Raw genomic sequence first — 27,455 nt, forward strand, 5'->3', positions numbered from 1 at the left:
CAGGACACTATCTACATGGAGTTTGCAGGTTCTCCCCGGTATTGTGTGGGTTTCCTGCAGGTTCTTCGGTTTCCTTCCACATCCCACACAAACATGCAGTTAGTTTAATTGGCTCCCCCCCAAATTGACCTTAGACTACGTTAATGACATATGACTTTGGTGGGGACATTAGATTGCGAGTCCCTTAGAGGGACAGCTCGTGCGTATGGACTTTGTACATCGCTGCATAAAATGTGGGTGCTATAGAAAAACTGTGTAATAATAATTATAGATTTGCCACCATTTCTCCCAATCCAGTAAATCTGTCAGTAGCTATATATACATCTGACAGATGTATCAAGGCCTCAAAAGAGAACCTGCCATGTACATATATGGTAAATAAATTACAAAATCTAAAGGTTGTCAAAAAGTAATGCAGCAAATCCTTGCTATGATTAATGATAGGCAGTAAAGAAGGAAGCAGCAGAGCTCCAGGTTGCAGGAAAGTCCAAATCTATTTGCAGAATATGTCCAAAAGCAATGGGGCTGATTGATAATAGTACTTTGGATGCCATATTTTAATGTGTATATGTATATACACACAGTATATATATGCTTGTATACATGTCAGAGTCCTCCCCAGCCCATTCTAGCTGGGTGCACCATCCGGCTGTATTTGAGTAATTACTAAAGTGTTGCATCACAATACAGGGACCATCTGGGTTAAACACTGCATATACAAATCAAGGTCTCTTTTGTGTGGATTTGTACATAGATGAAGGCAGAAGGGGCCCTGATAAATCTAAATAAGAAAACTTATAGAAAGGTCTTTGCAAACAACAAGACACTTGCAGCAAAGTGATTTATATAAGTATATTGGACAGATGATGATAAAAGTATTCAGGTTCTTCTTAATATTTAATTTCCTAATCATGCTTAGACGCTTCCAAAGATATAATCCACACCAGGTAATTAACTACACAAAACAACTAAAATGTCAAAATGCCATGCGTTTAAAAGACATTATGCTCATAGAATACTTACTTTCTGATAAAATCACCAAGGTAGCTTTTCAGGACTGTTTCGGTAGTAAGCAGACAGGACTCTGGTAAGGAAATGATCAGATCTTCTGGCTGAGAAGAAAAATGTTTAAACCATTTTAGCTTAATTTATCAAATGTAAAGTGGTTGTTTGGAGTTATGTATGTTGTATTTGTATTTTTGTATGTTCTGTAATTTAAATAAAGAAGTCTCATGAATCTACAAATTGAGAAAAATGTGTTTTCAATCCGTTAGAAAAATGTGTTTTTTAATAGGTAATGTGTAAATACTTTCAGCATTGCTAGCATGTGGAGAGTGTAAAGGTGGAACCTCAACTTCAGACACAAAATCTTTCATTTTCTATGAGTCAAATAACTAAATATAATTTATTATTAGCAGGGAATTAATTTCCAACCTGCACCAAACTTGTGCAAAGAGCATTATTATTAGGATAATAATTTGGTGTATTTTAAAGACATTTTTTTTATATTGTTTTTCCCTGCCTGTAATAAGAGATTACAATAAAAAAATGTCTTTTAAAACATCCCATTATCTACAACATAATTTTCATTAAAAGGAATAGAATGATCAAAGGAAAGGAAAACATTCAAGGATATTGTTACATTCCATGTCCTATATTTGGACTGATATCTTAGAAGTCCCAACACGTTTTGCTGGTAACGACTCCCTTCTTCAGGGGAAGTATCAGTTACCAGTGAATATTAAAACTGGTGAAGGAAGTTATAAGGGTAATCAGTAATGTATCAGTCAAAAAGAAATGCAACCAATTCAGTTGTGAAGTCAGATACTTAAGTGGGATCAGAAGATGTGGCTCCAAAAAATAAAATATGAAAGTGTTCAGTAGGATAAGGACAGGGTGCAGGAGACTTGAGTTGCTCCACACTAAATGCATTCATGCACCTGAATGCATTCATTAAAGGTGTATGTAGATATGTACAGAAATGTGGCGAGAGAGCAAGAGAAAAACATGCCAAATAGTGTAAATATATCAACCACAGACCTGCAGTAGACGTGTCGTCATCAGACCTCTACCCGTATCTAAAAAAGCAACACCAGGGTGAACCATTGCAAGTATTCATTTTCAATCTCAATGAGCATGCACCTGTAAACTTTTACCAGGGAAATGTGCCATCCTCAGCTGGCTGTCAAGGAAGCCTCTGTTCTTCAGCCACTTTCTCAGCTGAATGTACCGGATGTCACAGCTTTGATTCACTACAAGAAACAAGTATATATACGTAATGCAATACATACAAGTTACAGTGCAACTCCATTTGAAAAATGAATAGTGGGGCTGTCTGTAGGACCCAGTTAGGTATCAGCTTTCATATTGTAACCTGAGCTAAAAGTAAAAATGTAAGGTAGGGGTTTTAAAACAAACTTTTACTTTACAGGTAGTCCTCCAGTTAAGGACATCTGACATACGAACACCTCCTAGGTACAAACGAGCTTCCCTACTCGCTTGTGTGGAGGACAGAGGCTTGATGTGGGGGAAAGGGCGGTTTGCATGACTTGCAGAAGTAGTCTTTTCCATTTCTGCAACCTCTTGTAACTCCTTAATTACTAAGACAAACTCTGCAGTTGTTTCTTTTTGCATATCAAAGCACAGCTTGCTCCAGAAGTTAATGAATGTCTAGGCTCCATAAAGTGTTTTTTTTGTGCTTTATTTGTGATTAGCTCACAGTTAGAATTTTTTACAGTAACTGACACCACACTGCCTAATAATATGTTGAGACAAACATCTATTCTAATTGCATTCATTAAAATAATGTACCTGTTCCAACTTACATACAAGTTCAACTTAAGAACAAACCTACAGTCCCTATCTCGTATATAACCTAGGGACTTCCTGTATTTTAAAAGTAAAAAGCTTCAACAAGGAAGCTAGGAAATCTTTTCCTTTGCACCTCTCTGATTTAGTTTTAGATTTAGTCTTGAAAGAAAAATATGGCCCTGACAGAGATATTCTTCATAATGTATTGACATAATATAGTAAAATCAGCATTGACACCTTTTGTGGCTTTTTAGTAAACACTTTTTAGTAGATGTGGGCAACGCATTGAATCTAAATGCAAATTTTTGCTTTTTTGTTTTCAGTCTAAAAAATATATTCATATTCTGCCGGAACAATTTGGGTCAGGTGCAGTATATTGACAGTCCATATAGTGTGAAAGTGCTGCCCTAATGGAGCTGCTGTTGTATGGGAACATTGAGAGAATAGATTATAGAAGATTTTTTTCGACCTTTATAACATGTGGGAACCTCAGAAAAAAAAATTATCATCTTTAGGGAACCTCTCCTATAATTACTATATTCACAGATCACAGTACAATTGAAAATTTTGCATACCTGCCTGTGTGCAGGAAGATTATCAAAGTTGAACTAAAGCTGAATGGTGACCATTGGTGAAGATCTCAGACACAGAAAGGTTGGTCAGGGAAAATGGTAGAAAACGTAGTTACCGTTTACTCCAACAACATTATAGAACAAGAGCCTACCGAGACCTGCAGATACTTCCATGAGTTTCCGCTTCCTCCGTCGGCCTGTGCGTCCTTTTGATTTCATATTTTTTCTATTGGGTAGATGTATAGACCCTGTATAGAAGGAATAATGGCATGCCTGAAATGAAGAATAATTTATTTATATAAATATATTCCACATTTTATTACAGAACTCAGGATGAATGATTTCTTTTTAGTGGGAAAGGCAGTGGGCATTAGTGGGCAGCACATTGGCTTAGAGTTTAGCACTCTGGCCTTTGCAGTGATAGGACCCAGGTTTGACTCTTGGCCAGGACACTATCTGCATGGAGTTTGCAGATTCTCCCCATGTCTGCGTGCTTTTCCTCCGGGTACTCCTGTTTTCTCCCACGTTCCAAAAACATGTCATTAGATTTATTGGCTTCCCCCAAAAATTGACCTTAGACTGTATTAAAGACATATGACTATGGTCATCAAATTGTAAGCCCCTTAGAGGGACAGCTAGTGACATGATTATGGACTTTGTACAGCACTGCATAATGTGTTGGCGCTATATAATACTGTGTAATAATATTGAAAATAATAAGGGATCATTCCCAATAGTGTGTTGTAGAAATGCATCCAAGATGCTGCAACACACAGAACATGTATTGATGCACTTGGCTTCATTCCTAATAGCACCCAAATGTACCTTACCAGAGCGCTGTCTATTACAAGAGCAGCATGCAATGCGATGTACTGGACTGCCAAATGCATCATATAACTGTAGATGGAACAAAGATTGGAGAAGACAAAACATGCAAAGATAGTACAGAGCTGACAAACAACACAAATATCACACTGACTAATACAAACATTGTACAGGTAGTCCTCGGGTTACATACGAGATAGGGACTGTAGGTTTGTTCTTAAGTTGATTTTTTATGTAAGTTGGAACAGGTACATTGTTTTAATAAATGCAATTGGGACAGATGTTTGTCTCTACATAACTTTAGGCAGTGTGGTGTCAGTTACTGTATAAAAGTCTCACTGTGAGTTAATCACAAACAAGGCAAAAAAAAAAGACTTTATGAAGCCTAGACATTAATTGACTCCTGCAGTAAGCTGTGCTTTGATATGCAAAAAGAAACAGCTGCAGAGTTTGTCTTGGTCATTAAAGAGTTACAAAAGTGTGCAAAAGAGCTCAGTCTCAGCTGTGTTTAGCAAAAGATTTCTTCTGCAAGTCAGGCAAACCGCCCCCTCCAAGTCTCTGTGCTGCACACGAGGGAGCAGGGAAGCCCCATTGGTATCTAGAAATCCTCTGTATGTCAAATGTCCTTAACCCAGGGACTACCTGTATATCAAAACATAAAGCAATTACAACAAATAACAGAAGAGCTCTGACCTTGTTGGCTTACAATCTAATAGCTGGTTGGGTTATTATCAATCTCCATGTCAATGTTGGAGGGTTTTCTTCTTGCTTTCTGTTTGAATGCCACCTGTGACTACAACAGGAAATATCATCAATGAAAACACACTCAGCAAAACATTCTCACATAAATCCCAATCCTACTCCATTACAAAATTGGAAAAAAAGTTTCTCATAGTTTTACTTTAACTGGTGTAGATGACTTTTTTGCAGTTTTGGATCTATATAATGGATTCATTGAGCTTGCTAGCACATCTGAGTAACTGAGAAAAAGTAAATCTGTTAGCATAACGTCTACCAGCTTCTAGGATTATCTGTCTGCACTGGCCCAGCTCCTTTGCCCCTCCCATTACCAACCTGGATAACCTTTGCTGTAGCTGCCAGGAATACTATAATATCAGTTTAGAGTCTGCTGATGTCACATCCAGGATTGCAGCACCCAGCAGCAGTCTCCACCTTATCCGTCCTCTGGTTTCATATAAGGTGAGATGTACAGACTCTTCATAGAAGAAGCACGGGCGTTCCTGAAATGCAGAGCAGGTTATATAAATATATTGTGGATATGTCCATTCAAGGGAGACATTTATAGATAAAGAACATACAAGGAAACATAACATGTACAAATATTCAAAGATTGCAAAAATGAATTGCCTGGTGACAGGGTCTCTTTATGTTTATTGTATGATAGGTAATCTACACAATAGCTGTTATTACCATGTTTAGTGGTTAAAAAATAAATAAGCAAACCACCAACAATGCATATTGTACCTTAATGACAGGTTGTGTATGTTCTGATGCAATGTAGAGAGAAATATACCCGGACACAGCACATCACCATGCTGTATACACACTGCACAAGAGGAAAAGAAGCCCACATGTGAGAGACACATTTCTACTTCCGGGTTACTGCTCTAGGCGCAGGACACTATTGGTTTGCAGATATGACATCACCGACACTAGAGGTACATCCCATCTCCTTTTTCTACTCAGAGTGTCCTCAGTGCAGGAGGCGGCCATTTTCCCTATGATTTTGTTTTCATAACAATACTTCATAATACTATTTTACATTTGCTGCTGGTATTATAATAAGTACCAGTTACAGTATTATACTGAATTTATAAAAATTAAATCAGTTTTTACAGGATAATATAGCAATTACACAGTCTAAATTTATGAAGAGTCTATAGTAAATTGGCTCCATACTGCCTTACTGAGATGGGATGTCTTATAGCATGAGGTTTGTAGGTTGTGGTCCCTAGTTACACATTATGGATTTACATACAAAAAATGGTCTATGTGGAAGAAGCCCTTTAATTGCAAGGGTATGCTCACAATTCCACTTTCCCTACTACATAGGTCATTGTCCCTAGCAACCCAAACACTTTCCTTTAACAGGGGTCATTGTCCCTAGCAACCCTACACTTTCCTTATATAAGGGGTCATTGTCCTGTCGGCCCTTACTTTTCCTATCACATTGGTCATTGTCTCTTGCAATCACACACTTTACCTATTCCATGGGTTATTGTTTCTAGCGGCTAAAACACTTTTGATACCACACACTTCCAAAGCCCAAACACTTACCCTACCACATGGGTCATTGTCCCTAGATGCCCAAACACTTACCCTACCACATGGGTCATTGTCCCTAGCAGCCAAGACACTTTACGTATCACATGGGTCATTATCCCTAGCGGCCCAAACACTTTTCGTATCACATGGGTCATTGTCCTTAGCAGCCCAAACACTTTCCTTATAACATGGATCATTGTCCCTAGAAGCCCAAACACTTTCTGTTCCACATGGATCATTGTCCCTAGCGGCCAAAACACTTTCCATATCACATGGGTCATTGTCCCTAGCGGCCAAAACACTTTCCATATCACATGGGTCATTGTCCCTAGCGGCCAAAACACTTTCCATATCACACGGGTCATTGTCCCCAGCAGCCCAAACACTTTCTGTTCCACATGGATCATTGTCCCCAGCAGCCCAAACACTTTCAGTATCACACGGGTCATTGTCCCTAGATGTCCAAATATTTTCCCTATCACATGAGTCCTTGTCCGTAGCAGTCCAAACACTTTCCCTATCACATGAGTCATTGTGTCTAGCTCTTGATAACTTAAAAATAGTATAAAATAATATAACGTAAAACAGTGAGGCAAGATCACCCTTGTTTATCATTCAAAGCAATTCATTCATTAGCAAGTGGCCCCTTGTGCCCCCCCCCCATTCTAAAAGAAAACATACTATCTAGAGACCAGCAAACAGTACTGCGAAGTGTGTACAAATTTTCCATAATAGTCTCCTAAACTGATACGGGGAACTATGGCATCCTGCATATAGATTATTCAGGAGATATAATGATAAAGCACTGGACCCAGTCTACAAATACGTATCCTTGTCCTGGTGTAAAAGCTTTGTGCACTAGGATTGACAATACAGGTGCCTATGGGGATGTAGAACGTGTGCTAGGCGGGGTGCAGAACTGACCCGGACAAACCTAGAAGGTAAATAGGCACCAGCTGGAATTGTCTATTCCAAAATAATACCAAAAGGATATCAATTTTCATAGATTGAACCCCCGTTGTTGTGTAATAGATGCCCCCCCCACCAATCCTCCCATATACACCAACACGAATGTATGATGAATATTGTTTAAACGTGTGTTTTATATTATTATGATAATTTTTATTAACATTATTTTATTTTACGACCATTGCTATTTGTGTAACTTTTCCAGCATTTTGGTTAAAATTCTCTTCTTGATTTACTTTACAATACAAGTTCCTTAGTTCTCAGAATAAACAATCAAAGCAGAATTTTAATAGACCTAAACTTAAAAATGAAATAATTACCAGCAAGCAGGTTTCAGAAGGGATAGGCAAAGTCTTTTCTGCAATAAAAAAAACTTACATGCCTGTTGGCAACTTTTTTACATTTCCAACCAGTCCTCTTCCAGGTTCATACTCTTTGACCATCTTGATTGGCCTGGGTGGAATGATGTATGGTATTGCACATGTTCACTGGAGTTTATTTATTCCTTGCAGCCAGGTATGATGGGTCGTACACTGAGCTCTGCATGAACAGCTCAGTGTACATAAAAAAAAAAAGTTTGCAGACAGGTAAGTTTGTTTTATTGCAGAAAAGATATCACTTGTCTCTTATTCAATAAAGAACCTGCCTGCTTGCATTTTTTTCACTTGAGGCAAAACAAACTTACCTGCCTGTTCACATTCTTTTACAAACTATGCTAACTAAAGGTGTACATTCTCTACACGCCTCACTGCTGGAAAGAATAAACTCTGGTGCGTGGGAGTTCTTTGAATTTGCCCATGTCATTTAGGATAGCCAAAAATCCTGAACCTAGAAAAGCTGTGGGAGCAAGATGTGTTAAGTTTTTTTTCTGGTTAAAGAACCCCTGACATAAAGGCACAGCAGTAATTAAGATTTTTCATCCTGCAGAAGTTTTTAACTGTCAAGACTTTTTGGCAGTTTTGTTTGTGACCACCAGATGGCAGAATGTTCCTGAGAGACAGAAGAAGCATGGTGGGTGCAGCCTCTAGTGCATGGCTGAGCTCCTGCTTGCTTTGCTGGGTGGAGCTGACAATTATAGACCTTCCCATGCAATATCAGTTTCTTGCAGAAGGTAGCTGAGTTCCATAGACTGTACATCACTTGCAGGACTGCACAATGTCTGGTGTAAGGGTAGCAGTGGTCACAGGCAGCAATAAAGGAATAGGTTTGGCTATAGTCAGGGCATTGTGTAAGAAATTCCAAGGAGATGTCTATCTAACAGCCAGGAACCCCCAGCTGGGAGAAGAAGCTGTGCAGGCCCTGAAGGAAAAGGAAGGACTGTCCCCATTATTCCACCAACTGGACATCAATGACCTGAACAGCATCCGGGCTCTGCGTGACTTCCTAAAGGAAAAATATGGAGGACTGGATGTGCTGATCAATAATGCCGGCATTGCATTCAAAGGTGAGTCCTGCATGAATCTGACGCAGTATAGATGGATGAATATCAATGGAAGAAAAACTGCAACACTCAGGGCAATTCAAATAGTATTCTGATACCTGGTGCTGTATTTAGGGATCTGTAAATATTTACACATCTTGTGCACTAATAAAAAATAGAAAATATCAACTTTAAACAATCAAAAAAGTGGCAGCTGACTTGTTTTTAAGGATGCAAGCTCTCAGACTGTCATGCTGATCCTTTAACTGCTCGCTACTGACCTGGAACAAGCATGCAGCGGAGAAGTCTGAAGAGTCTAAACACCGGTCTTGCATGTTTGTTCCAAGTCGTTTCTTCCTGGATGGTAAACCTAATGCCTGCACCAACATAGCAATGGTTTTTGCATTTCTGTCCTTGCAGGTTTCCATTCAGGATTCATTGGTTTTGGTAATGTGCCAACTGCCCATGCACCTAAATGATAGCATAACCCCGTTACTGAATAATTAGGGGACTGTATAGGAGAGTGGATACCGTGATGTGCTACAATTTACTCTACTTGTGTAATCTGCAAGACTAGGGATCAAAAATACCTAAACTGTGATCTAATAACAATCAGCCCTGAGTGCCAAAACCAGCATAGACAATTGTTTCCATTTCCAATACATTACACAGTCTGCTAATCCAAATTCTGCAGAAAGAAATCAAGTGCAAATGTAGTACCCAGGTGACAATTATTTGGTGTAGAAGTATTAGGATTGAGCAATGCATAAGGAAGCACATAGACCCGGTTATGTCACAGGGTGTTTTACTGTCATTAGAATAATAATGGGAAGATACAAATGAACCAGGGAAAAAATATAAAGATCTCAACCTTTAGCTGTACTTTGTAGACCTCCTTACCCCATGGAAAACTACAGAAGGTGAATGTTTCCAGCACTGGCAAAGTGTTAATGGTCTGTTAGGTACACTTTAACTCACATATTAACTGAATAGGGTTAAAGGTATTCAGCATTTGGTGTATGCATCTGCTTACTGCAAGTCAACTACTGAAAACAAAGTCTTACAACCGTTGGTACGTAGAAGGTAAAATGATGCTAGCTATGTAGTAAGGTTACCTTCATAGAACAAATGCTTGCAATCCAATGAGTCAACTTTAACAAAATGCTTCCATCGTGAAAGTAGAAAAACAGACAATGCATGCGGTGAGTCTGCAAGAAATACCTTTAATCTTTTTCTTGTTTATATGTAAGTAATAATTATCAATCATCCTGATATTTACTTATTATAGAAAGCAGAGACATTACATTCACCAGTTACATTCACTCAGATCTTTTCCTGGACAGCTGCAGCTCATTGCACTACTCCACCTAATGCTGACATTACCCGACTCTCTCCTCTACAATCTATCATGATTGCTGCAGCCAGACTCATCCATCCTTCCCTCCGCTCCTCTTCTGCTGCATCTCTTTGTAGTTCTCTCCATTGGCTTCCATTTCACCTTAGAATCAAATTCATCTCCTGTGTTTTGCCTTCAAATCCCTACACAGTTCTTGTCCCACTTACCTTTCTGACCTGATAGAAAAAAAAACGACCTCAGCCGCTCTCTTTGCTCCTCCAATGACCTACTTATGACTTCCTCACTCATAACCTCATCACACGCATGGATACAAGACTTATCTAGAGCTGCCCCGACTCTCTAGAATGGTCTTCCTTGTCCTATTCAGCTTGCTCCTACTTTCTGCTCATTTCATCTCCCCTCCTATTGTGTGAGACTTCCCCTACTTTTAGATTGTAAGCTCTTCGGGGCAGGGTCCTCTCCTCCTCCTGTGTCACTGTCTGTATCTGTCTGTCTATTGCAACCCCTGTTTATTGTACAGCACTATGTAATATGTTGGCACTATATAAATCCTGTTTAATATTATACCCCTTTCCTCCAGTACAGGGGTGTCAAACTCAAATACACAGAGGGCCGAAATTAATTAAATTAACTCAGACCAAGTTGGGGGCCAAACTTGAAATTTATATAAAAAAATAGAAAGTAATTCCTTCGAATTAAATATAAAACATTTTTATATGAGAACAAAGAGTTATTTCTTAACATGCAATCTGGAACAAGAAATACTTGGCAATGCAATGTAAGCACTAATTGGCCCCTAGCTATAGTTCTTGAATAGATTTGAATAAAGATGGCATGACACAAATGAATGTTACACATGTATAAATTATGTGCTCATATCTGATATCTTCAAAACTCTTGTTAGAAAAAGAAAGTTATTTACAAAAGAGACAGAAAAGAGTGACATCTCTTTTTGATGGTTTCACACGTTTCACACAGTACTTTATTTTTGGTTTCCTGCACATCTGAGTAATTTTATTTCTCCTGCTGTGAGCTAGGAATAGCGACCGGTCTCAGAGGAGAAACAGAAGACAAGTGATGCTGGGACTTCAAAACTGCCCAATGCATAAGCAGACGGCTGTTCCATAGACGCGAGTGATGCCGGGGATGCAGTTCCTGGCATTACTTGCGTCTATAGAGCTCTGTGGACCCGAGTGATGCCGTGAGTTTTGGTAGCGGCATCAATCGCTGCAGAAGGCATTGGGGGGCAGGCGGGCCAGATGCCATTCATTTTCCCAAATCCTTGGGGGGCCAAACAAAATGACCTTGCGGGCCAGAGTTTGGCACCCCTTCTCTAGTACAACCTTTCATCCAATATCCAGGAGCTCAGGGTAGGAAATGATCAGTGTAGTGGGTCTGGCATAGGCCTATAGGTATTTGTATTTGCTATTTGGCTCTGTTGTTGACCTTTTGCTCCATCCAGATCGTGTTTGCATTCCTATGCTGTCATTAGCGAAATAAATCAAAATATGTGCAAGGGAACATTCCCTCCTTGAACATGAATAAATACTGAAATTACACCCATCACTAAGAAAAAACCCCAACAAGAAACAATAATGATTCATACTTTTTTATAATAAAATCTAATGTGAAGAATAGGTGAAACTTTGTGCAAATACACACTGTAAGAAATTGTACAATGTTATATTAAGGGATTAATATCTCGATTCCTTATTCTGCCATGGTAAACTATGGTATTTGGTATGGTATGAAAATCCATCTAGTTTACCATTGTGGAACATTGTTATCCAACTGACCCCCTGTGGATTTATGTGAATACAAACCAATGCAAGAAAGGAAATGCCCCAAGGATTGTAGCTATGGAATCTCACAAAACACTGCCGTCCCGATAGGCTTGCCAACAAAGATCTACATGGGCACATGAGTATATAAACCACAATGTTACAGTTAATGAAATTATTTGGTTTACATTTCACAGATTAGCAGTAATTTTATAGACACTGGTAAATCAGTGCAACAACAGTCTGTCTTTTTAATAGTTTTTAATTTGCTTAGTACACAGAAGACTGTTTTATTCATGGTTTATCTTTAACAAATACAAAAACAATAAAATGATTTACTGTGACATATTGGCTGTTTGCTCTAAAAATAAAATATAAAAAAACGAGAAAAAAGAGAAAATGTAACTTTTTAGAGCACTTCAGGGGAGAGTGATAATCTTTTGTTCACTGGACCAGTGTTTCTCAGTGTTTCCCTTTTAATATGGGGAAATCCTTGAGATAACTTTCAGGTCTTCAGCGATCCTTTTCTATATTTATTACTATTTTTCTATTTATCTACAGCTCACGGTATAGTAGTGTGGATATCATTAGACAGGTTTACTCTTACATTACTGGTCATTGGGAAGAATATCATCATTACATTACCAAAAAGATCATTGGGGTCGCTTAAACTGACCGGAGAGTTACAAATTGGTCATAGCTCAAAGAACCTCTAACAATCTCTGGAGAAACCCTGGTTGAGAAACACTGTACTATTCATTTGATGATGCTAAACTTTATTGGGTAGGGATGTGGAACAGCTACCTGCTTGCTCTTCCTCTTTGTCCAATCAGCTTTGGGTACCCGTACCCCAATTGGGGAGGTTCTTGGTTTTGAAATTGCCTCTGTGCCTCTAAATAGACTGGTTCTGATTGATGGGTCAAGGTTAGGATTTTGGACACCAGCGCATTCCCCTGGGGGTATGTGTCCGTATAAACATTTAGTTGGACATGGGCATGCAATTCTTTATCTGCATGCAGCACATATTAGTTCATGCCTTTAGAAGGAATAATCCTTATCTCCCCTACTAATATTTTGTATTTTACATCAGGGCAACACAATGAAATCAGAAAGTAAGTTATTTCAGCCCAGGAGCAGAACCTGTGCAAGTTGGAAGGAAGGGCTGGAGGTCAGATTCAGATCTTTCTGTGTTGGTTTGAGGGATTGAATTTACCTTCTATATATGATTTCCTTTAGATGATTTCTATTTTTTTTTTAGGTTAAGTTTTTAATTGGTAAAAATTTGAACAACTTACATAAATACTACTAACAAATATGATTTTTTTTTTTTCCAGTTGCTGACACAACCCCTTTTGGCACCCAAGCTGAGGTTACTCTCAGAACCAACTTTTTTGCCACCCGTGACATCTGCAATGAGCTTCTCCCACTCATTAAACCCAATGGTAAGTTCTTGTGTAAGGTTTGTGGAATATTAAAGGAATAACTATTTGGTAGGGCACAATTATAAAAGAAAAATACTATGGTATCTCAGCATTTATTACAACTCAAAAGAAGTGAGCCAACAAAGACGTGGAGATATAACTGATATCACAACACTTTTTTTTCTGCCATATTTGCATACTACATTCATATAGGCCCATTTCTCCTACATCAGGGGTCAGCAAAGTTTTATGGCCATTAGGCCATTTATGGGGTGGGCGGAAGCACACTAGGCCGGTCCCGCCCTAATGTCCTGGCCACCACCAGGGAACTCCCTCTGAAGTGAAATTTGTCTCCTCTGTATGCATTGCAGAGGAGCGGGATTTACCTTCAGGGAGCTTTCCCTCTATACCGCGCCAGCGGAAGTATCAATGCCGGACGCAGTAAATAGGGGATTTGCTGCGGGTTGCCGGCCGGCATTGGGCCGGATCGGCCAGGGGGCGTTAGGCCGGAACGAACTACCGGCTAGGCCGTATCTGGCCTAAAGGCCGGAGTTTGCCAACCCCTGTCCTACATAGTAATTTCACAGCTTCTTTTACAAAGGATTTATAACAAAAAGAGTTTTATGGGATTTATTGCAATATCGCTTAATACCAAAAAGCAGGCTGCTGTAATCGGTAGAAAGAATAGGAAGAAATCACATGTTAACTTTACTGGTCCCGAGACTAGGTTCTCTACCCAGCTTTTTTTCTTTCTTTGCAAGAACAATAAATTGCATTGTACTTCTCAAACCTAAGAAGCCAGTGGAGTTGAATTCTCATTTATGAACCCCATTGCTATTGTATGGCATACAGCTGATTATTGTTTAGCATTGCTCCCAGTTTTTATACCTGAATTATAGAGCACCTTCCCCGATCCTATTCATATAAGGAGTGTTTAGTCCTTTCCTGTTTTTCTATGACTTTGCTCTGATTACCCACCACCTCCCCGAGGCCTTTACCCAGCCTTCCCAATATGTGTGCCTGGGTCAGCCTAAGGATTCACTACGGTTATCCAGGCAGAGACAAGCCACTTCAGTGGGATATCATTACAGGTTCAGGGGGACTCTGCTGCTGAATAATTAGACATTATACTTAAAGCAGTTAAGCTAGTCAAGTTACCATATGAACAAAAGCTTGCATAACTAAAAGGTCTACTTTAATGCTGATCATTAAGAAAAAGGTATTTTAATACGCAGTGCATTGCTGCTTTCTTCATATAGGGGTGCATATCCACAGACTAGTAAGAGCGCCCATGCCGCCCCCTGTCCACCACCCAAAAGACCTAAAATGGGTACACAAGTGTCAGAAATTGAGCCATGGAAGAAGATGGCCTTGTCTTGATCATGTGGTTAGTTGGGTGCATGGATGTCTTTTAGCTGGGAAAGAGACGGCAGCACGGAAAGCAGACCTGTGAAAAAAATGTAAATTTAAGGATCTGCTAATAATGTCTTGGTGCTTCATTCTGCAGGAAACCAGAAGAGTATTCTTTAAGGGATATTTTAGGCATATAACATTTATACCACACAATTGTTTTAAAAAGGTTTATAACATCATTTTTTTTAAAACATTTACAGAGTAAAATAACATTTTACATCAAAAACGAACACATCAAACAACTGATGATAGTTGGTTAATTCCCAATGAAACTTTGGACATCTCATTCGCTTCCTCAGGAAATACCCATGAGACCTAAAGGTTTTTATCAATGGATTCCCAATGTGTAAAACATTCATGGAAAATATACATATCACAAAAAACAGAAACCAAAACAAATTACACATACTAAACCAATTTTCTATTGGGATATAGTCGATCAGCATTAACTCCTCTCTCAGCACATCATGGAAACTCCCACCAAATACACTATTGGAGCTTTCACCCAGTAATAGACATGGAAGGAAGCAAATTTGCCACCAAATCAGCAACTATCAACTAAAAATCAAAAGCAGTGTTTTACTAATTACTTTTAATTATTACTGGGTATAAGCTCCAATTGTGTATTTGGTGAGAGCTTCAATGAAGTGCTGAGAGAGGAGGAAATATTATATGACTATATCCCAATAGAAAATTGGTTTAGTATGTGTATTAGTTTTAGTTTCTGTTTTTTGTGAAATGTATATGTTCTATGAAGAATGTTTTACAAATTGGGAATCCATTGATAAAAACCTTTAGGTCTCATGGTATTTTCCTGAGGAAGCAAATGAGATGTCTGTGAGACGTGTTGAAAAATATTTCCTTTTGTAAGTAACCAACTATCATCAGTTGTTTGATAAGTGTTCTTTTTTGTTGTAAATTGTAATTTTATGTAATTTAAAAAAAAATTGATGTTACAAACCTTTTTTAAAATAATTGTGTGGTCAAAGTAATATTTGCCAAAAACGTCACTCTTTTGACTTCTATATTTACACGGTGGGATGTGGCATAAGTAATAATCTAATTGGTGAAGCAACAGTTTACTGTTTTCTGCAGGACACCGTCACAGTGCACCCTATGTGTCAGTTAGTTAAGGCTTTTGGTGGCATTAGGAAAGTGATTTTAGTGTTTTCAGTACACATGATAATTAACATGACATGAAAATGACTAGGAATATCCTCTGATTAAACCCTATACCATTCCTCTGTTTTGTTCATTGTCTTCTAACAGGCCGAGTGGTAAATGTGTCCAGTATGGTCAGCCCCAGGGCTCTGGCTCAGTGCAGCACCGAGTTACAGGAAAGATTCCGCAGTGACACCATTACTGAAGAAGAGCTGGCGAAGCTTATGGAGAAATTTGTGGAAGATGCCAAGAACGGAGTCCACCAGGAAAAAGGCTGGCCAAACACTGCCTATGGGGTATCCAAAATAGGAGTGACCGTGCTGTCCAGGATCCAGGCACGTCGGCTGAAGGAGACCCGGAAAGGAGAGGGCATCATCCTCAATGCCTGCTGCCCGGGATGGGTGAGGACCGATATGGCTGGTCCCAATGCTCCCAAGACTCCTGATGAAGGTGCTGAGACCCCAGTCTATCTCGCTCTTCTACCAGAGTCTGTGGATTCACCATATGGTGAATTTGTCAGTGAGAAGAAAGTAGTGCCCTGGTAGATGCCAATTCTGAATATATTTAGGTGAATTGTTAAATGTGTCCTTTTAATCTTTAATAGGCCTTAAAAAAAATTGTTTGGAACAGTCATTTTCTTTAGGGATGGGGTTTATGGGATAAACAGTCTTTAGCTCATTAGCTTCCACGGTAGAGGTTTGTTTGGTCTGATCTGAAATATGGTCAGTTTTGGAGGACATAGCTGTAGTTATTTCTTGGTGTTTCTGGTGGGGGATTTTTCCTAACCCAGCTGACTTCATAAAAAGGCTCAGACAGCACATAGCCCTCTGCTCTTCCATGGAAGGTAATGAGTTTACGGCTGTATATCATATAACTGCTTCTCTCTGTGGGAACCGCTTCAGTCTGTGAAAACACTTGTTAATATTGATGTGAATTAACTTGCCTTGCCTCTACCTTTTTGTAGAAATAAATAATTTACTAGAACTGTGACTTTTTTGTATTTTTCATGCCATAAAACTTGATTTCATGGACAAAGATCACAATTGAAAACACGTTTAGCTTTTTTAATAACACTTTACAGTCCCTAGTGTGCCCAATCCCCAAATGACCAATGAGAACTTTGAGTTTTCTTTAAATGCAAAATCAAAAACAAGACTTTAGTGTTTTATTAGTTTAATGGCAATACATTATTGTGTGCCGTGGTGCCAATTGGACCTCACAAACCTGAAGAATGTGTGTACATGCTTCAATGATCACATTAGCAATATGTTATTATCATTATTATAAATTCATAAAGCACTGACATTTTCTGCAATGCTTCCCAGAACCTGGCGGACCTGCCAAAGTGAACAGTTCTAAAACTTTATACAGACCTTCCACATCTCATAACACCCCTTAGATTGTAAGCTTATCTGAGCAGAATCCTCTCTTCCTGTGTCACTGTCTGTATGTCTATCATTTGCAACCCCTTTTTTTGGATAGCGCTGCATAATATGTTGGTGCTATACAAATACTGTTTATTAATAATTACCAGCCATTTATTTCTACTACTGGCCAATGATGCAGGATATTTTTCCCCCCCCCCCACTGATCACCAACAAGTTTTACCTTTTGATTAGCAATGAGCACCATGGTACACATTTCTAAATGATGTGCTCTGTACACTGTGTTGTATGTTACATACTTCTGACCCCTGCACTCTGTATGGCATATCATTGGTCATGTAGAACTGACTGATGCATTCTGTAAGCTGAGCTGTACACTACATACAAAAAAATGAGCAAAAATTAAAACGTGCTTGGACTGCAGAAATAACCAGGTTCGAAGACTACTAGATGTAAGTCGGCTAGCACTGTATCACCAGTTTGGGTTTTCAGCCATAATTGGTCCATCCCCCCACCCGTTCAAGTATTTTAAATTTTAATCTGCATTAGTTAATTGCTAGTTGCTGGTACTATATTTTTGTATATTTTTTTTATACAGCAAAGGTTGTTTGTCTTGTATAGTTTTTCCAACATTTTAATAATAAAAATCCCTTCCTGGTTTTCTGTATACTAACCATTTTCCCCAGCTCCCCAGATTGAAAAATGTTGCTTTTAAGGCATAATTAAAATACCTTTTTAGCAGTCTGGGTAAGTTTTAAAATGTTCTTGTTCATACCTTCTAGTAGTTCTCTTTCTTACCTCTAGATGGCAGGAGCAGGGAGGTGGCTAAGTATCCCAGGTTCGATTCCTGGGTAAGACACCTGTATGCAGTTTGTATGTTCCCCAAAAAACAAAACTGGCCTTGAAATATGGCACAGACATATGACTATGCTAAGGATATTAGATCATGAGCTCCTTTGAAGGACAGGTAGTAACATGAATATGGAGAATGCTGTGTAATGAGTCAGGATAAATACATAATAATAATAATAATAATAATATTGTTATCAGGAGACAGAAGCAGCATTGTAGTTACGGCCTCTAGTGTTTGGCTCAGTTCCTTCTTGTTTGTTGGGTGGAGCTGATAGTCCTAGAACTTTCTATACAACATCGACTGCTTGCAAAAAACAATCCATAGACTGCACAATGTCTGGTGTAAGGGTAGCAGTGGTCACAGGCAGCAATAAAGGAATAGGTTTGGCTATAGTCAGGGCATTGTGTAAGCAATTCCAAGGAGATGTCTATCTAACAGCCAGGAACCCCCAGCTGGGAGAAGACGCTGTGCGGGCCCTGAAGGAAAAGGAAGGACTGTCCCCATTATTCCACCAACTGGACATCAATGACCTGAACAGCATCCGGGCTCTGCGCAACTTCCTAAAGAATAAGTATGGAGGTCTGGATGTGCTGATCAATAATGCCGGCATTGGATTCAAAGGTGAGTCCTGCATGGGTCTGACACTGTACAGAAGATCTAATTATCACTAAATGGCATTTTGCAACAGGTGCAATAAAGGAAGAATCCCCCTGGGGCTGTATATATATAATTTATTATTATCATGATCTATTTATGCTTTATATCACAAAGGTACCTTTAGAAAGATTATAAAACCTTAGAACAAAGTGTATTTATTTCTTAATATATTTTTATAACTCATTCAGCCTCTTCTTTTACATTTTTGTCTTTACCATGTTGCATGCATGCTTGTGTTCTTGGTTAGCACCAAAAAAAAAAAAAATTATAGCAAAAGCATATTTCTATTTCCTTTATAATATTAAACAAATCACAGAATCAAATTTGCACTTTTGATAAATATAAACTACCTAGGTTTCCAGATCAAAGAACATTTGCTTACAGTAATGACAATGGAAACCCAGATCTGTTTTAGCATGCTCATGATCCTTAAATCACAAGTTTGGAACACCTCCCATCACCCGGTTCTGTTGTGTGTTTGGATGCAAAAGCTTCCCTATCTCAGCCCATGGAGGAAGGGACATTGTTACCATGGATGACCTCCTACCAGCTTCTTTAATTCTCGCTCATTTGAATATAATTCCTCTTGCTTTGAGTATTGTTGTGCTTTATAAATACAATAATATGATACAGTCGTTAACGCTTTATAAACGGAACTCTGAAACAATGAAAATGTAACATATAACCCCTAACAACTGCATAGAACTAAAGCTTGCAATCAAATCGGTTATAGAAATATTTTTAACATTCAGTAGAAAACAGGCAATGCTAGCAAAATGTTACAATCACAAGAAATGTCCTTTCTAATGTGTATATAGTAATGCTTGTTCAACAACTCAAAGTTTTTATTTATTATTTATTAATTTAGCTTCATCTCATCTAAGTGAAAAGTCACTTTGCAAAGTGAACATGCTAAATTGTTTAATTCAATCAATTTGGGGTATTTTACACCTTTTTACAGTTATTTAGACTAAAGGAGGTGGAGAGGTTTATTTTTTTTTAACTTCTGGAGACTCCAGTAGTGAAAAATTGGCCATGTAGGGTTTCACCCGTGGCTGTCTAAAGGGAATGAATAGGAATGGTAGAGAGTGGTTTAGTATGCCTGCTGCCGCCCGCTTTAAAATGTTGGTTTATTAGGATGAGCAATTGGGCCATCCAAGTAGCTGACAAGGTGCCAACCACCAGGAGCTGCCCAATAACCTCTGTTACCCCCACTTGTCTTAACAAACCCTAAAATGTACAATAAAACCCTCCCCTGCTTGCATGTTTGATGTGCCCCATCCAGCCAGTGCTAGACTGAAAGATGCATGTAGATGCCATACTGTGTCCTGCATAGCAATCCTGCTGCAGCTGAATTCTCTGCATCAATGGGAGTGGTAGTGGCAAGGACCTATATGTTGGCACCATTAGACCCACCAATGCAGAATAAGCTACCTGCCACCCTCACTACATAAAGTTTCAGTTACTTGTTTGCGTCATACATGCACAGGGCTTTAATATTTTGTATTTCTCATCATTCATTTTGTGCTTTATGCAATAAGCAAATCTATCCATCATTCTTCCTTCTGTCAGAAGACCTTATTGTCCCATCCACACTCAACATGTTCATTGTTCTTTTAATGATATAAAACATCGATCGCCAACATTTCAGACTTCACAGACTACTAAACTCATTATTTTAAATCCTGCGGACCATTCATATAAATTTTTGTAAAAAGATAAATACATTTGTAAAATAATGATCTTCCTAATGGTGCTGACAAGGAGGTTCTGATTCATTGATCAGCTAATGGCTAAGTGGAGTATTACTATTGTTTCTATTATCATTAGTTGCATTATCTTTGGTATTACTAAAGAAATTCAAAATATTTGTTTGGTTTTTCTCACTCATTTTGGGTTTATTTCATTCCAATCTAAGACCAAACAAGAAATGATAGTTATCAACATCAAATTATGTGATGCCATTAAATGTAACAGTAAAGAAAATACACAGCTAAGGTCATACTTACCTAAAAGAGCATCTGAGAAATAAACAAAAAAAATAAAACAATCGGATGAGAATCGGTATTGGCGGAGCGGGGTGACTGTTGTAATGGTGGAAACAATACTGAAGCGTACGGCTCGGCAATGGTTCCCTCATACAACATAGGAATACACTGACGTCACGCTGCGCCTCCTTTGTTTTTCCGTCTCTAGTACAGCTCGTGAATTTAGTGCAATATAAAGGCGAAAATTGTCATCCAGAATATAGGAATTTATTGTATTATTACTTTTTTTATTAATAATAAAACATAAAAATTGCAAATAATGTCCAAATTTTTCTGTGGACCACCAAAAGTTTCTCATGGACCACCCGTTGGTGACCACTGATCTAGAAGTATAGTTTGTGGGCAAATCATTATTCAAATTTTTCCTTACACATTTGTGGCCAGGTTTGTAAAAAAGGAAGACTAGTTTTGATGGTTGTGGAATTGTGAAGAATTGTTTCCTAACTAGGGTTCCCCCAGAGATTGTTAGGGGTTCTTTAAGAAATAAATAATTTGTGTCTCTTGGGTTATTTACCACTTACACAAATGATCTTTTTTGGGTGTAAGGGTGACATTCTTCCCAAAGGTCAGCAATGTGAGGCATTCTTCCAAATTACCACCACGCTATTGTATTGTTAGTGGTGGATATTCTTATTATTGTAAGGGGTTTCCTAAAGCTACATACACATGTGCAATCTTTCACGATCCTTTCCAACGACAAATGACTGCACGATGCATGAAGGAGCTGTACATACAGCACAGTTCTGCTCTATGGAAAAAGGAGGGAGGAGTGCGATAGAGTAGCACCCCGCTGTGCTCTCTTCCCTCCATTTGCATTACGATCGTTCGTCGACAAGAACCATTGCACGTGTGTACGTAGCCTAAGATCTGAATGTTATTTCAAGGCCTCCCCATGTTGAAAAGGTTGACAATGACTGTTGCATAGCATGGTCTTTTCAAATTATTAGCGTGGAAGCTCTAAAAGAACATCGTTTACTCAATCCCTGGAGTAACATGTTCAGGGAAAGTGCTTTGTTCAGTTGTGTAGTAGAGGTATGACCTCCTTTGGTAGAATAGTTTGTTTGCAGCATCACAATTTCCAATATGCTGGACTTTCTAGATATCCTAAGAAATGCAGCGAGAATACCCCCTGCCATGTCCCTAGGTACACCAACCATAAAAAATGAATACAAAAACATGATTGGTTAAACCATCATCATCTTTTTTATATCACTACCTAATTCTGTCTTTTCCAAATACGGAGACTGAAGGCAAGGATTGGTGCAATATAACACTTTAGTAGTTGAAAGACATACTGTGTGTGTGTGTGTGTATATATATATATATATATATATATATATATATATACACACACACACACACACACACATCAAAGCAAAAGAGGGACAAAAGGATTTGGTTACAGTAGAGGGACATTTGGGAGGTATGAACATCCAATCCAAGAGAACACTTACCGTACTCACGCCTTTCATGTTCTTTCTCAAAAAATGTTCCCTTTTTGGAACATGAAAAATGAACATGCAAAAAGTCATTGGGGCTTTGTTCCAAAAATATGTTGCAGATATATACAACCAAAAAAGGAGGGCTGAGAAGGAAAGAGGGACAGAGGGACTTGGATGTGGACAGTTCCTACTAATCAGGGACATTTGTTATCCAGACTAGTATCCTTGTTATCCCTGTCCATTTGCAACTTGGTGAATGAATAACCCAGAACAAGCATTCAGCTAGAGATATGTTATGACACCTGATTAGTATTAAAGGACAATCATTTAGCCTTATTGAAAGGCTCTCCACCCCTCTATATATTGGCATTCCAAAACCATGCAGTTAGTTTAGTTGGCTTCCCCCTTTAATGGTCCCTTGACTGTATTAAAGACATATGACTATGGTAGGGACATTAAATTGTGAACCCCTTGAAGCGATAGCTAGTGACATATGGACTATGGACTTTGTACAGCGCTGCATAATATGTAGGCGCTTTATAAATAATGTGTACAAAAAGTTCTTAACACTCCAAAAAAGCTCTTTCTATCCAGAAAGTTTGCACACACTTTAATCTTCTTGATATTATCATCAGAATAAATTAGAACCTGTCGGTATAGGAATAGTTCTCATAATCTTTCAACTGGAACCAAGAACTAAAATGAAAATTGCACATAGAATGCAGTCTGCCTAGAAATAGGTGTTTGCATATACAATAGTGCATAACACATGCATGTTGGTGAACGTTTAACATGCATTGTGGTATTTTCTTTCTTCATACTGATTACAGTACAGCACAAACCAACAAACTGCATTGTAAACTAAAACCATAAGACATTTGGCAAGCTGCCTTGTTCTGTACAAGGCTGAAGTGAACAAAAACTAATACAGCAGGAGTCCCTCCTAACCCATTTTTACCTGTTAACCCTGCCAAAAGATCCATGTTTGTTTTTAGCTACCTTTAATGGGGTAACAATACTGTCCTGCAGTGAAATCATGTAACATTTTACCCAGTGGACAGAGTTGTCTATTTCTAAACATTCACTGTTCACTTTCTCAGTGATATTTTTGATCATTACCGTGATAAATTTTGAATATTGAGATCGACTATAAGTATTTAACGCACCGACAAACCATTGCAAGCATATAATTTATTCCAACCCCTATAGCAGTCACTTTTGCAGGATAACTTGTTCTGCAGGTAACAGTAGAAAAGAAAATGAAAAAAAAAAAAATCACGTGCTGAAAAAACACACTACAAGTATAAACCCCTTGCAGTATCCACAGTAAAACCAATGTTTTGGCAATGGATACACTTTTGGGTTTGTGTGTATATGAGAGTTGATACGTTACTGTATCACAAACACATTGTTGGTATTGACAATATTAACTGAAAGTAGCAGTAAATTGCTTTGGGTCTATTTGAAGTAATTTATTTACCCTTACAGACCAGGATATATTAAAATAAATTTATCCCCCACTACTTCCCACCACTCCATATCCCCCTTCTTGTTGTGTGTTCCTTCCCCCATCTCCTAGATTTTAAGCTCTTCGGGGCAGGATCCTCTCCTCCTCCTGTGTAACTGTCTGTATCTGTCATTTGCAACCCCTATTTATTGTACAGCGCTGCGTATAATTTTGGTGTTATATAAGTCCTGTTTATTAATAATAATAATAAGGTTATTAATAATGATAACCCCCACAAAATATAATAGATTGCACCTTAATAGTCCTCCAGTGGTGTAGTATCAATTCAATACAAATTTAAACCCCCCCCAAGTCAACTAGCCACATTTAGACACAAGGACACCATGTAAATTCACAGCAAAGTGTAGAGACATGGAATGGAGTTTTTAAAAGTAATTTGCTATTTGTTAGCAAATGTTTTCAATCCTGGACCAGACCCATTCCAGGTTTGCTGAATCACCCAGGTTCACTGATGAAAGTGTATCCTCTCTAGCCTTTGATAGCTTTAATAAATCAGGCCCATGGATGGGAAATATAGGTACCTGTATATTAAATTAGGATGCCACTGAAAATGGTACACACAGATGTATTAAATGTGAACATTTCCTGAAAAAGTAATGCTGTATGTGCTAATAAAGTTCCTATTTTAAAATTTCCAGCTGCTGACACAACCCCATTCGGCACACAAGCTGAAGTAACACTGAAGACCAACTTTTTTGCCACAAGAGATATTTGTCATGAGTTGCTGCCTCTCATTAAACCAAATGGTAAGTTGGAATTTGTCCTATATGCCTTCTCCTGGTTTTATTTGTCTCCAGATGTCACTGATGTCAGTGTTGGAACCATGTGTAATTGATGTAACCAGAAATAAAAACTTGCAAGAAGAACTTATGTACAATATATCCTGTGTAACAGTGGTTGACAACCTTTTTGGACCTACGGACCACTAAATGCAGGGACTCTGGACCGCACATGAGAGAGTGGTGTGTCCCATGATACCAAAAACCGACCAGAGACACAACCTGCCCACCACCCTGAGCCTACAATCTGATATGGTCTGCAGCTTTGACTGGTGCGTCCCCCAATGGGGTCTTTCTCCTGACCCTGCTGGGGGGCAAACCGGCAAGAGCCGTGGACTACCAGAATATTCTTGCGGACCACTGGTTGGCGACTATTGCTGTAAAAAATGTTATTTTACATTGATATCCTATCTATTTTACAACAATTTACACCATTTGCAATGTTAATCAGCTGGATTATAACCAAGCAAGGCCCTTGGTAGTCTATCAGCTTTACTGACAACGTCAATACTACAGAGTATGGCAAACCTTGCTGGGACCAGGCCCCTGGATGGTCACTGACCCCTAGGCTTTTACTTAGGGCTTATCACCATACTTATAGCTTATCACCTTGTGGGTGACCCAGTCCTGAATGCAAAACTTGACACCTGTTCCCGTCTCCTTGCACCATGGTGATTGGATTTGGTCATTAGAACAAAGTGGTTTCACAAACTTTCATTCCTTCTATGTTGTTTATGGACAATTATCAAAAATTGGCACCTGCTATCCCAGGCACTATTTTTTCCCTGCATGGACAATTAGAATTTTTCCTGGTTATCGGATTTAGGTGATTGCATTACCCATCTAAGTATAAATGGTAGGATCAAATTAATAAAGCTGGGAAAGCTGCTTATATGAGTTGTGAAATGTCTTTCATATTACATAGCAAGACCAGACGAACATTCTAAGGCAGTGCAAATATAATCAAAGTAGCAGTAATAGTGAGCAAAGTACAAACAGATGGCAGCACACATGCAGTAAAACAGCAAATACAAAAGCAAACAAGAAAAAAAAAAAGAAATGGAATTATAATATCGGAGAGGAACCAGACAGGTAGGTCTGAGGGTAGATACAGGATTACAAAGAGACCCAGAAGGCAAAGGTAAAGATTGGCCAAGGATTGAAAATCCAAATTGTAAAATCTGAGGCTGCTTTCATTACTGATAACAATGGTAAAACATTTAAACTAATTATGTGTGCTGTATCCTGACTTGAACTAACTGGCTTCCAAATTGTACTTATTATTATTGTATTTATAATATATTTATTATTACACAGCGCCAACATATTATGCAGTGCTGTATAACTCCATAGTCATGTCATTAGCCGTCCCTCAAAGGGGCTCACAATCTAATATCCCTACCACAGTAATATGTCTTTTGCATGGTCTAAGGTCAATTTTGGGGAGAAGCCAATTAACCTAACTGCATGTTTTTGGAATGTAGGAGGAAACCGGAGTACCCGGAGGAAACTCACACAAACACAAGGTGAACCTGCATACTCCATGCAGATACAGTCCTAACCGAGATTTGAACCTGGGACCCAGTACTGCAAAGGCTAACCACTGAGCCACCATGCTGCCTAACTCTAAATATAATTACCAGTTCAAAAGTTGTTTTTTTTTGTTTTTTAGGGCGAGTTGTTAATGTATCCAGCATGATGAGCCACATGTCTCTTGTAAAGTGCAGTCCTGAACTTCAAGCAACATTCCGCAGTGACACCATTACTGAGGATGAGTTGGTGAAACTCATGGAGACCTTTGTGGAACAGGCCAAGAAGGGAATCCACAAAGACAAAGGTTGGCCAGAATCTGCTTACGGGGTGTCCAAAATTGGAGTCACTGTATTATCCAGGATCCAAGCCCGACAGCTGAAGGAAACTCGGAAAGGAGATGGCATTGTCCTGAATGCATGCTGCCCGGGCTGGGTGAGGACTGATATGGCCGGACCCAATGCCCCCAAGTCTCCAGACCAAGGAGCCGAGACACCGACTTATCTTGCTCTTTTACCAACTGGTTCAGAATCACCGTATGGGGAACTAGTCAGTGAGAAGAAAATTGTAACTTGGTGACAATGTTGGACAATTTTAGAGTAACTTGTTCTATTAAAGTGTGATGAAACAAAATTAATTACTGCAGATTAAATTGGGAAAGCATTGGGTTCCATCAGTCAATCAAGAGAATACAAAAAGAGATTTCTTATTCACTTTTTTCTCATGATATTGCAGAATATACTCTTTTGTAAAGACCTAATAAACCTTTTTACCTGCAATAAACATAGATGTATTAAACAAATAGTATGTTCTGTCTATATATCAATGTAAGATTTATTAAAGCTTTCCAAGACTGGAGATACAACCCATTTTAATTATTTTTTTTTTAGTTTTTTTTTGTGCTTTGTTCTAACAGGACCAATTCAAGTCTCTAGAGCAGGCACAGGAAGCAAGAGTGCTGCATGTAGTGCCCAAATAAACGTCTTGCAATGCCGCTGCCTCCTCAAGAACAACAGAATGACCATTTGGGCCTGATTAACTTAAGTTCTTCAAGACTGGAGAAGATAAACTGTCATGGGGAAACCTGAGAGAAATTGCTAATCTGGAATAGATTTTCTAAAAATCATTGGTTTAGATGGAAAATATTTAAATTGTGGGCCAAATCTATTCAAAGTTTGCTGGATCACTCAGGTTCTCCCACAATAGTCTATCATTTC

The 27,455-nt window shown here is 38.7% G+C and overlaps 3 protein-coding genes across 3 annotated transcripts in view; 2 read left to right on the forward strand and 1 right to left on the reverse strand.

Moving 5' to 3' along the window:
- SETD4 (SET domain containing 4) overlaps positions 1-5,792 on the reverse strand; it is a 15,271-nt gene extending 9,479 nt beyond the window's left edge. The window contains exons 1-7 of the mRNA XM_072420300.1: positions 5,694-5,792; positions 5,283-5,449; positions 4,902-5,001; positions 3,536-3,631; positions 2,157-2,252; positions 2,041-2,078; positions 1,024-1,112 (exon numbers count right to left, since the gene is read on the reverse strand). Coding sequence (XP_072276401.1) covers positions 1,024-1,112; positions 2,041-2,078; positions 2,157-2,252; positions 3,536-3,602 — 290 coding nt within the window. The 5' untranslated portion in view covers positions 3,603-3,631; positions 4,902-5,001; positions 5,283-5,449; positions 5,694-5,792. The remainder of the gene's footprint in view (positions 1-1,023; positions 1,113-2,040; positions 2,079-2,156; positions 2,253-3,535; positions 3,632-4,901; positions 5,002-5,282; positions 5,450-5,693) is intronic.
- A 2,755-nt stretch (positions 5,793-8,547) lies between these two features.
- On the forward strand, positions 8,548-17,000 carry LOC140321553 (carbonyl reductase [NADPH] 1-like). Its single transcript, XM_072398273.1, has 3 exons — positions 8,548-8,907; positions 13,356-13,463; positions 16,125-17,000. The coding sequence occupies exons 1-3, from the start codon at positions 8,619-8,621 to the stop codon at positions 16,559-16,561; spliced, it is 834 nt and encodes a 277-aa protein (XP_072254374.1). The 5' UTR covers positions 8,548-8,618; the 3' UTR covers positions 16,562-17,000.
- Positions 17,001-18,497: 1,497 nt separating this feature from the next.
- LOC140321554 (carbonyl reductase [NADPH] 1-like) lies at positions 18,498-27,103 on the forward strand. Its single transcript, XM_072398274.1, has 3 exons — positions 18,498-18,875; positions 24,568-24,675; positions 26,381-27,103. Exons 1-3 carry the CDS (start codon positions 18,587-18,589, stop codon positions 26,815-26,817), a joined length of 834 nt encoding a protein of 277 aa, XP_072254375.1. The 5' UTR covers positions 18,498-18,586; the 3' UTR covers positions 26,818-27,103.
- Positions 27,104-27,455: the final 352 nt, after the last annotated feature.

This window comes from Pyxicephalus adspersus, chromosome 1 (genome assembly GCF_032062135.1).
Source record: "Pyxicephalus adspersus chromosome 1, UCB_Pads_2.0, whole genome shotgun sequence".
NCBI classification, from domain to species: Eukaryota; Metazoa; Chordata; class Amphibia; order Anura; family Pyxicephalidae; genus Pyxicephalus; species Pyxicephalus adspersus.

Coding starts and splice junctions, on each gene's coding strand:
- LOC140321554 (XM_072398274.1), top strand. CDS start 18,587: ATGTCTGGTGTAAGGGTAGCAGTGGTCACAGGCAGCAATAAAGGAATA. Junction 18,876..24,567: donor TGCCGGCATTGGATTCAAAG/GTGAGTCCTGCA, acceptor TAAAATTTCCAG/CTGCTGACACAACCCCATTC. Junction 24,676..26,380: donor GCCTCTCATTAAACCAAATG/GTAAGTTGGAAT, acceptor TTTGTTTTTTAG/GGCGAGTTGTTAATGTATCC.
- LOC140321553 (XM_072398273.1), top strand. CDS start 8,619: ATGTCTGGTGTAAGGGTAGCAGTGGTCACAGGCAGCAATAAAGGAATA. Junction 8,908..13,355: donor TGCCGGCATTGCATTCAAAG/GTGAGTCCTGCA, acceptor TTTTTTTTCCAG/TTGCTGACACAACCCCTTTT. Junction 13,464..16,124: donor CCCACTCATTAAACCCAATG/GTAAGTTCTTGT, acceptor GTCTTCTAACAG/GCCGAGTGGTAAATGTGTCC.